This window comes from Vipera berus (genome assembly GCF_964194415.1).
Source record: "Vipera berus genome assembly, chromosome: 2".
Classification (NCBI taxonomy): Eukaryota; Metazoa; Chordata; class Lepidosauria; order Squamata; family Viperidae; genus Vipera; species Vipera berus.
In genome coordinates, this window is record NC_138203.1 from 146,850,685 (window position 1) to 146,862,247 (window position 11,563).

General features: G+C 38.5%; 1 protein-coding gene across 1 annotated transcript; it reads left to right on the plus strand.

Moving 5' to 3' along the window:
- Positions 1-202: 202 nt before the first annotated feature.
- Positions 203-10,337, plus strand: TMEM100 (transmembrane protein 100). The gene is made up of 3 exons (XM_081316960.1): positions 203-383; positions 809-972; positions 8,080-10,337. The coding sequence occupies exon 3, from the start codon at positions 8,151-8,153 to the stop codon at positions 8,553-8,555; it is 405 nt and encodes a 134-aa protein (XP_081173086.1). The 5' UTR covers positions 203-383; positions 809-972; positions 8,080-8,150; the 3' UTR covers positions 8,556-10,337.
- The last annotated feature ends 1,226 nt before the right edge of the window (positions 10,338-11,563 follow it).

Consider the following 11,563-nt stretch of genomic DNA (forward strand, 5'->3'; position numbering starts at 1 on the left):
GATGGCAAGCTGAGAAATTGGCATCTTGCTCCTTGGCTTCTCTCACCTGAAGTAGTTTCTCGTTTTCCTTATGGACAGGGCTGTATATAGGTAGAGTCTACTTCACAGAGAGAAATGCAAGTGTTTTATTTTAAATGCTGTGCGAAGAGAAGCTGCTCAAGTGATTTGTGTTTCCTGTTCCCTCTGGATCGCTGTCATATTCGAGGCCTCTCTGGTCAGATGAGCCAGGCTGAAAAAATTCTTTGGAGCAGTTGATGAGGAACAAACAAGGATGAAATTACCAGATCAAATGGCATAAATAATGGAGCTTCTAGAGCTCTGGTGTCTATTCTGTGGAATTCTAATCTGGTGGGCTGAAGAATGTTGAACTCTTCCAAAGAAAGGTAATTCCCTTGAAAAGGGAGATAAATGGTAGTGTTTACTTCCTGGTTTTTTTTTCTTTTAATGAACAGGATTTAATTAACAAAAATCCATCAAAACTGGTTATGTTCTTTTTAATTTGATTGATGTATGTGCTTATTAGTCATATATTCCCCTGCCTTAGGAACTGTTAGTTATAGTCTGACTAATAAATTTTGGACTGCGTACTTTATTTAATAAGCGGAAATCCTGAATATATATACAGTATATACACACACACACATCCTTACACATAAATAGTGTGCGTGTGTGTGTGTACCTACACATAAATTGTGTGTGTGTGTGTGTGTGTGAAAAAGTTTATGCTGTTGCTTATATTGAATATTCCTATCATTTGTGTAACTTCACACTTTTGCAGTTATCATTCTATCCAATTTCTTTTCTCTAGGTCCCACTGTAGTGTCTGGTTTCCACAAGAAAAAAAAACAAACACTTAGAAGCCCTCAATTTTTGCTGTTCATCAACTTATTTGGAGAACAAAAGTCTGATTTTTGGAATAAACCTTCACTGTTGCTTGCTAAAACAAGCCATGCTAAATGTTTTACAGAAGAGGTATGTGGAAGCTGGCTTTTGCTTGTGTGCATGAACAATAATAAATCATTATGGTCTTAGATCAGAAATAAAAATGTGCATCACTATAACTCAATATCTGAAGAAATGAATACAAATGTATCATTTAATAAGCTTTTTAAACATGTTTGTTAATATTCAAATGAACAATCTCTGCCCTATATTTCTTATCCATTTATGTTATAGTGCAACATTTGATTTGTACAACCATAATTTGTATTCTATCACAAGGAAATTTTTTCTGTTCTTCTGATTTGAAGAAATTTTGATATTCACACTTGCCCCATGGAAGAGAAAGAATACAGAACCGTGCATTTGCAAAAAAAGAGAAAGGAAGAATGCATTATAAGTCATATTTAAAGAATGAAAGTGGCACTCCAACGTGTGTATTATCTTGATTTTCTCACTGTCAGTTGTTAAACAGTAATCCTTCTGAGGGGAAATAACTTGCTTAGAAAACTTTGCAGAACGTGACATACATTGATGCTGCTGAATGGACAATAAGTTGTTAATAAAAATATTGAGGCCTCTGTGTTTAAGGACACCTTTAGTTTTCTGAACCGAAGAAGTGACAGCAGTATAGATATGGATAGTAAAGATGATATGGTATAATAGCTTAACTCAAGTTTTTTTATTGTGGTATGCAACAGACATATGACACTTGCACTGTAATTAAACCAGACCTGTCATAAAAGGATATCCAAGAGATTATCCAATTGACAACCAAGCTCGTAATCTCTAGGTTTGTTTTTAGGTTAACCTCATAGCCTGTATTGCTCACTTTTAGAGTTGACTAGTTTTCTTTTTTCTTCTTTAGAAAGCAAAACGTTGTTCATTTTTATTTGCTTTTTTTTAAAAGATCAGATATACAGAAACATATTTGCCAAAAATATTGGAGAGCTACTATCAGAATAAATGATACTCGGATAGATGGATAATCTGAGTCACAGCCCCAACTCATGTAGGAGTTCATGTGTTAGACTTGATCAGGCATGTCAAACTCGCAACATCCCGTGACATCGCGCGACGTATCACGACTTTTCCCCCATTGCCGGCAATGGGATGGGCGCAGTTTCAGGACGACGCGTCCAACCCGCGGGCCGGCAGTTTGACATGCCTGGACTTGATGATTGCTTGGAACAGATGTGATATATAAATGTTAACATCTGCCCTTTAATGTGGTCAGATAACTAATTGCTGTGAATCTGACCAGCAGTACCAAACAGGAGGATAGACTCATTTGATTGGCCTGGTCCAAGAGCATAATGGATCTACTTGGTTTCCAAAGAATGCTTGGAGGGATTTCTAAGCACTGGTGGGTCTCTGTGCTGAAGTGTTGCCCTCCAGCTGGGAATACTTGGACAGCTGTAATTTTGCATAGAATTACACCTAGGTGGCTTCTTCCTGAACACCAGTTCATGAGAACTCCTTGGATTACTGAGAAGCTCCAGGAAGTGAAACAGCAGAAGAGACACCTAAACCAACATCAAGCCTTCCTGGATCTTATAAGAGTGTAGCTTTAGCTTACATGTGCTAATAGGAGTGCTAAAATATTTATCTGATCTTACTCATCCATAGATTGCAGTTCAGTAGCCTCTTTAAAGTCACCCTTACAATATTAAGTAAAGATGAGAAAGATAAAATCACTCAAATCCACTTGGAACTGGGTGCTAAGTGGGCAGATCCTAGTGAGGTAACTAAGATTGTTCCTTGCAAGGTTAATCCAGAGAATTTGATTCTTTTGGCTCTGAGGAAGGGGACAATGTTTTTCACAGTATTGGCTCTGCCACCTGTGGTTTGATTATCTATCTATCTGCTTGGTGTAAACCTCCAAGGAGCTATCAGGTGGCTGGGCCTGGGTAGTGGTTAAAATACCCTTGAGAGAGGCAGAAGTACTCCCTGTCTTAAAAAAGGTAGTAGTGTACCTTCTTCTTAAGAAGCTATCACTTAATCTAGCTATATTTGGATAACTATTGTCCAGTCTCTAACATTCTCTTTTTAGGGAAGGATATTGATAAGATTGAAGAACAGTGGAGGAAATAGACTGTCTAGATGTTTTTCAGTCTTATTTCAGGCCTGCAAATGAGCCTGGGATAATGGAAGTGTGACTCTTCTGGTCTTGCTGTACCTTTGTATGGTTTTTGATACCTCTGTTTATTGTAGCCAAACTTCAAGAGTTATTGTAGGGGACATTGTTTTATTGCAATTTTCATCTTCCTGAAGGGGAGTTTTCAGTTAGTAGTAATACTTGATACTCCACCCCTCTTATTTAATATCTATATGAAGCTGCTGGGGGATGATATTCATTGGCATGGAGTCACATCATCTGTACGCTGATGATTCTTAGTTATATATCTTGAGATTGGGCTGAACAAGAAGTATTGTCCTAGTCCTTGAAGGTTAATTAGGATCTGGTGAACAAGGAACAGACTCGGGCTCAACCCTGACAAAACAAAGTAGCAATGGACATGGAGAATTTTCAGTACCAGAGACATTCCATCTTTGGTTTTACTTCCTTTTTTTGGAACTGGTTCATAATTTGATAGTCCCTCTGGACTTCCAGCTTCTGACAAAGAGTCAATGGCAAATCTGACCAGGTTACATTTGGTATGTCAGATGATCGCAAGACTGGCAGACATTATTCTGGATCACTTGTACCTTAGCCACTTATTGCTTGAATTACTGCAATATATGTGGGGCGTCCCTTGAAGAGCATCCAGAAGCTCAGACTGATTCAGAGTGCGTTGGCTTGAATCGTGGAGAAAGCCTTATGTTTCTCCCAAATAACACTTCTATCTCAAGAGCTGCATTGGATGCTCGTTCTTTTCTAAGTATTATTCGATGTCATCTTTAAAGGACTCTATGGCTTAGAGTTGGTTATTTATGGGATTGTCTTCTTCTATGGTAGGATGAGCGCTCTCTTTTAAGGGTTGTCATTTTAGACGCTGAGGGAATGAACCTTCTCAATCCCAGATTTCATTTTTGGAGCAGCAGATTCCAAAAATTAGGTTGTCCTCCGTTCTTTTGGTTTTGAGAAGGGCCATTAAAGCATGACTCTTCAAGAGCACCCTGAGTTGGAATGGATATCAGTAGAGAGCCTCTCTTGCTATGTATTTCTTTTCATAAGATGTTTTGGTGGTCCTTGACTATTCAAGTTATTCTACCTATAATCCTTATTCCTTTGTGTGCTGTTGGAAACACGTCTCCATGAGTCCATGTCATGTAATATTTAAACTGCATTGGTAGGTCTTACTAGATTATAGCCATATCATGAATATAAAATGCAAAGTGTTTTTATCTTGCTAATAAAGAGACTGCAAGATGGATTTTATCAAATACACCTTTGATTATATATTTATATAATATATAATATGTTAGGAACATTGGGTGCACCTTTTGAGATACTTGGACAAATATTTTAATTTAAACTTTTTGTTGGCACTTTTACTGTTGGTTATGACTGAGAAAATAGTTGTCCTCTTAAATAGAATTCTTTTTTTCTCAAGATTTGTCCAACAGAAAAAGTTGTGAAGAACTGTGCTTGATATTATCCATTAATTGTATAACATTTTCTTTAAATATTGCCAGTATTGTTAAGCTGTTTAGATTCTCAGTATAATTGGTAGTTTGTGTCTGTAGGTCTCTACGTATAGGACTGTTGGTGTCTGTGTGTTTCTGTCTGTAGGACAATCTGGCCATTCAATATTTCAATACAGGTACAACATCTTGAACTGGAACTCTGCTGCTCATAGCCCTTTCTCTTTTTGTAATATATTATACTTGGATTGTTTATATCTTTATATTAGAAACCAGTAAAAACTTATTGCTACATCTACACTATAGTAGGGTAGAGAACCAGTTTAATATAGTGGTTAAGGGGTAGGGCTAGAAACCAGGAGACTGTCCCTTTTTAGGCATGAAGCCAATTAGGTGAGCTTGGGCCAATCATTCTCTCTCAAACCTAGGAAGCAGGGAAGTGGGTTAATTTAAAATGGGGATAAGCTTACAAAAGGTAGTATGCAGTAGTTTCTATAGACCAGGGGTGTCAAACTCAATTTCACTGAGGGCCGCATCAGCATTGCGGTTGCCCTCAGGGGGCCGGGTGGGTGTGGCCTGGGTGGGCATGGCCTACTGGGTAGGTGTGGCTAGAGTGCGTATGGCCTACTGGGTAGGTGTGGCTAGAGTGCGTATGGCCTACTGGGTGGGCATGGCCAGCTCTACATCGTTCGCATCAAGGGTGCCTATGGGGGCCTGGGCAGGAGTGGGACAGATCTGAGGGTCTCTGGCAGGAGGAGAGTCTCTGGGCCAGGGCCAAGGCAGTGGGGGCCGTTCCCTCACTGTTTCCAGGGTGGCTTCGCGGGCCGCATGAAACCACTTTGCGGGCCGGATCTGGCCCCCGGGCCTTGTGTTTGACATATCTGCTATAGACTGACTCACCACCCAAGAATTTGCTGTAAGAATTAAAATTGGCCAGTGATGATGAATGCCTGGAAAACAGTGTTAAGCAATCATTGGTGTTTCTGTGCCGCAGGAGACTGCACAAAAAATATGATTTTGCTTATTTTGGCTATATTTTATACCAATTAATGATTTAGACAAAGTATCAGGCATGAATGAAGGTTGGTGGGTATAAATGAGTATGGAATGCAATAGTATTTTTTTTAATTAAAAAAATCAAATCTGCATTTTGGGAATATGGAAACCATATTTCCCCCTTTATTAAAGAATGAAAAATAATCTTTATTACAAAGTAAATTAAAAATCAGTATTCAATTTTTGACGGCCCTGGTGTGGAGGTGTGGGGGTGGGTGTGTGTAAGTACAGTAAGCTAGCTCATTCATAAGGCAGAGGCTACGTATTCTAAACTGAAATGTCTAATATTAAATAAAAATCTACAAACCTTGTTGTGTGACTTTTACTTTGCAAATGGCAGCTTTCAGTGGGGAAATGGAGAGCCAATCTGATGCGATGGTAAAGGTGCTGGCCTAGAAACCAGGAGTGTGTGAGTTTTAGGCCTCCTTTTAACATGAAAGCCAGCTGGGTGACTATGGGCCAGATCCTTCTCTCGGCCCAACCCACATCACAGAGTTGTTGTGGAGAAAATAGGACGTGGGAGAATTAGGTATGTTTGCTGCCTTAAGTTAACTAAATATAAAGATGAGGTAAAAATCTAAGAATAGTAATAAAATAGACATTCAATGGGGTATAGCACTATAGTAGCATCACTCCAGTCCCACTGTGCTAGAATAATTCATGTTCAGTTATTCTCCAAAAACAGGAATGACTATTTCATTAAAATATTTTTATGCTAAGATTATTCCTAATTAAGGTATAAATAAGGGTGTTGGTCTAACAAGTATTTGATTCTGTTGCCTTAAATTGGAAATATTTTTCTCCCACTGAATTTTCCAGGCTGACCAGGCCATACCTGGGAAAATCCCAGTGATTTTGTAAAAGCCAAAATCAGCAGGTGTTATAAACAGTCATGGTCCCTGCTTTTCTTCTTTCTGAAGGAAACGACTGTTTGCAAATGACTAGTCACTAGGAGAAGGCTGCATATACAAACAGTAGGGGATCAGTTTGCTTTGTGTGAGCTATGCAGTCTAGTAGCCTGAAAAATCACAAATATTTTTGTCCTTTCATTGCTGGAAAGTGTCTTAAGGTTTGGAAAGGCCCAGAGTAATGTTTTCAGTGAGTAAAAGATACCTGCAAAATATATTAGTTAGTTCGATTGAGGCACTAACCTAAACAAGTTAAAACTTGACAATTTTACACCAACTCTTTCTCTCTCTTTTTCTTTCCTCGATTTCAATAGGATCACTAGAAACCCTCAGACTAAAAAACAAAATCAAATGTTATGTGATATTCCCAGATCAACCTATATTGTTTTAATTTTTTCAAACCCAGTCTGAATCAGAAACTTCAGGATTAATTAAACAATTCCACAGCGGTCACTACAAAGGAACATAATATTAGGTTTTTAGTATGTTCTATTAAAAATCCAAAATTGTACAAATAACCTAAAATACATTGATCAGAATTCAAGCCAGTGAAATTTTGTAGACACAGCTGACCAAGCCCTTCCCAACAGTCCTACGTAACATATAATATAAGTTATAAAGAAGCGCAAGGGCCATCAGAAGAAGTGATCTACCACTGTTCATGGAGGGGAAAAAAGATCTTCAGCAGAGGACCTTCCCTTCACTTGCCATCTGATACATTGTGTAACTAGAGAGACCAAAGTTTGCACCTGGGATCTTTTTATTCTGCATGCAAAATATTATAGATGTGCTATAGAGCAAGTTGGAACTATCCCTGTCCTGTAGAGGAGATGTAGAAGAAATTGATGGCCTTGACACTTTTTTTTGTATCTTTCAATATTATGATACCATTCGTGCCATAATATTTAAATGAAACCAGTTGCACTTAAGTTGAACTATTCCAACAATTATTACAGAAGTTAACAAAGAATTCCTGTTACCCCTTCAAAAAAATATTTCCTTATATTTCCATTTTTGCTACTCTAGACGCTAGAGTCTATACTCTAACTCACATTTGTTGAATTACTACAAATGAATCACTACAACAGTTTAGTAGAGAAATGTCTGAGATTTAAGTTAAAAATGTAGAAACACAGAAGATGGCTCCGTACATTTGAAAGATTCATTTTCTCCCAGCTTTCAACATAGGCAAATAACAGAGCTTGCCAATTACTCCCAGGTTAGGAATAATAGCTGTGGGGGGAAAATTATTTGTCTCTCCCAATGGTGATCTAGAAGTGGTCTATGGTCTTAACATTACTGTATATGGGAAGGAATAAGGGGCCCTATAGGAAGAGTTGTGGCAGATAAATGGGTCCAGATTATTCTTGGATTTGCGAGACGGGTTAAGATCCTGGAACTGGTTTCATGTCGTTTTAAGACTTTTATGGCTTATATTGCAGTTTGCTTTCTCATTTCAAAATGCTATCAGCTCCGGGTTAGGAAGGGCTCTAGGAGTTTAAGAGATGTGGGGCTGCAGGTTGTCCATCCTGTTTCTAGAGGTAGTCCAGAAATATTCATGCATTCAAATCCATTTCCTTTTTCACAGCTGAAACCTTTCAAACGACACCCATTCAAGCTTCGGCATTGATGTAAGAGAAGCTAGTCAAAGATTGCAAGATGACAGATGAGCCGATTAAAGAGGTCTTGGGAAGCTCCAAGTGTCCTCAGTGCGCATCACCGGAAAAAAGCAACAACAATGACTACAGGGTAATAACCGTCCCTTTGGTGAGCGAATGCCAACTGACGGCTGCTACCGGGGGAGCTGAACTCTCCTGTTACCGCTGTACAATCCCATTTGGGGTGGTGATCCTCATTGCTGGGGTGGTGGTCACTGCTGTGGCATATAGCTTCAACTCCCATGGATCCATCATCTCCGTCTTTGGTTTGATTCTCTTGTCATCTGGACTCTTTTTGCTGGTGTCAAGTGCATTATGCTGGAAAATCCGCCAGCACCACAAGAAAACCAAGAGGCGTGAAAGCCAGACAGTTCTAGTGGCTAACCAGAGGAACCTGTTTGCTTAAGAACTACGCTACAAACAAGAGGCTAAAAAAAGAAAGAGAATGCAATGGGTCACAGTATTGCACACGTCTATTTATTTTCATTTGGGCTACAGGATGCCTTTTATTAATGACTGTTTGGATTGATCAGTGTTAAGTAAAGAGTTCTTGCAAAATCAGGAATAATTGGTATCCCTAAACATATTTCAAGATGGATTAGGTTTAGTAGTTTCTTCCTTCCATTTAGTCTCCTATCCTCTCTTACCCACCCCTCTCCCCATTTGTATTATAAACTTAAAAGCAAGCCAAGCTAAGATGAGAAAACCTATTATAGTCAAAGATAGCAGTAGGCAATTGATAATGCAAATATATGCGCATAAGAACAAGATAATTCTTTGTTATCAGCTATCTCTTTTCATAGAATTATTTGTTTCAAGTATATATATGTAACAAGAGCTTACCTTGAATTACTTTCCTGAGAAGCAAACTTTGAAAGTGATTGAGAAGAGGAGCCTATGAACAATTCTATCATGGCTAAGAGTTGCAGATAAATGTTTGTCACTATAGTGGTAAATAATTCTACTTTTTTCTTTCCTACAAAAGGCAGGGAAGTACCTAACGTCAGCTGTTTTTCTACTTCAGATTCCCCTTGAAAAAATCAGCTTATACCTATTGTTTACCTTTGTGTGGAACAAAGAGGTCCTGGCTCAGTACCATCTCCCAAAGAGAAAATAGCAATTTCATGGCATGCTTCATTGATTAGCATGTTTGCTTGATTTACAAAGGCCTGCAAATAAAGCAATTCCCTTTTTCCTTCTACATCCATTTGGCAAACCCATCTTGAAATGTTATTTACCTCCCCGTCATTATGCTTTGCTTTTGCTTACTGCCCTCCTCCTCCTCAGCCCTGTCTTTTGCACCATTTTTTTTTTATTCCAAGCTATTCTGAATGCTTGGATAATGTTGAAAACAGGAAAATTTTGAAGGTGATTAGAACACAACCAAAAGTGCCAAAAGCGTGCTCATGGCTTTCTCCTCCAATTTTGTGGCATTATGTTTTCAATAGCCGAAAAGTTCATGTACTTCTTTCATCGAGATATTTTTTTAAGGCCTACAGGTAGCTGCATTAGTGAATTCTCAGATCACTTCTCTACTCTTTGTTTTGTTCCTAAGAAATGTATGGTACTTTTTCAAGATAAATATCAAACTTTTTTTGTTATTTTGGGTGCTCAGGGGAGAGGGATTAATACTTAGACACAAATTAATCTCTATGCTTGTTAGCCCAAAGTAAACAACAAAATACCTGTATAGTTAGAAGTGACTTTTTCTGTAAAGTTCATTATTATAATGCTCTCATACTTAGCACTTTGGGGTGGTTTTGATATTTTTTTAATGAACCCTTCATTATAAAAATAATAAACAATTTCTGCTGCTAGAGCTTCACAAGGTTTAGTTATTTCCATTCTGATCTGAAACTTTTTGTACAGATATATCCCAGAAGACCAATACAGATATGAATAATGCGAATGCCCAGCCAGAGATGGCTGCAGTGTAGTTTGTTCATCCCTGCCCCACTGAAATTCTAAGGAACATGTGAAACTAGAGAGGTAGTACAATGAACAATGCAGATGGAACTTTTATCCAGTCCCTGAAAGCTTGTACAATTACTGATTATTAAATGCAGTTGAACCTTTAAAAGTCTGCTAATGTTGAACTTTCTGTTCTGCATCTTTATTTAAGAAATGTATGGGGCAGTGTATGCAAAAATTATGTTAACAACTTAAAATACAATAAAAGATCGTATGAACCAAGCCTAAAGCAGTAAAATTTTAAAAAGCTGAAATCAAACACAAACTGAAATAGTAAAATGTATATATATAAATTAAATGCAAATAAAATGGTTCTAGCAGATTGTTGAATTTAATTCAGAGTGGATGCCAGCTATGTTTCACTGGTAAGCCAAGTTATGCTGTGGCTGTGTTTTCACAGTACTTAGAGGCTATAGGGGTCTGGATGGGGGACAAAAGGCTTCTACTGAACTCTGGTAAGATGGAGTAGCTGTGAAGTCTTAGGATCCGGAGGTTTATCATCTTTAGTTCTGGTTGGAGTGGGGATTTTCCTAGACTCATGACTCCTGATCAGAGACCAGGTGGCAGTCATGGCTAGAAGAATCTTTGCACAATTTTGGACGGTGTGCCAACTGTACCCTTGTCTGGATTGTGAGGCCCTGCACTCAGTCATTCTGTTCTAGTCATCTTCCGTTTGGATTATGTGTTCTACATGGAGCTACCCTTAAAGAGTGTTTGGAAGCTACAATTGTTCCAGAATGCAACAGTGCAGACATTTTTGAGGCTCCTAGGGTAGCACATGTAACACCACTCTTACACAAGCTGTACTGGCTGCTGATCTGCTTTCAGCTAATTCAAGGTGTTGAATTAACTATCTTTAAAACCCTTTATGGCATACATCCACAATATTGGAAGAACCATCTTTCCTCAGTAGGATTGGCCCATCCTTCATATGCTAGAAAAGTATCCTATTGCAAACTCCATCAGGCAAGGAATTGCAGCTGGTGGGGTCTAGGAGAAGAGTCTTTTCTGCCCCTGCCTTTTGGAACATCTTGCCACTGGAAGTGAGATCTATCCCCCCCCCCTCTCCTGGCCTTCAGGAAATGCCTTATAACTTGGCTACGGCTGTTGGCATAGGAAAAGCTGTTGGCTGGAGATGGCTAGTATAGTAACAGAGAAGCATCCACCACCTCTCCACTCCAAACGTGTTTTTTTAGTTTCTTTTGATCTTTTGTACTTTTAATCTGTTTTTATATTTAATTGATTTTATAGCCATATATTTTATTACCTCATAGCCTCTCAGAGTCACCTCAAGCCATGAGATGGGCAGCATATAAATTAAATAAAATGTTTCCCATGGGACTACATTTCAAAGTTAGGATATTTCCCCTAACTTCTCATTTCTAAATAGTGAGGGCATTACTTTTATAGAAAAGGCAATTCTTGGGCTGTAATGTAATGCAT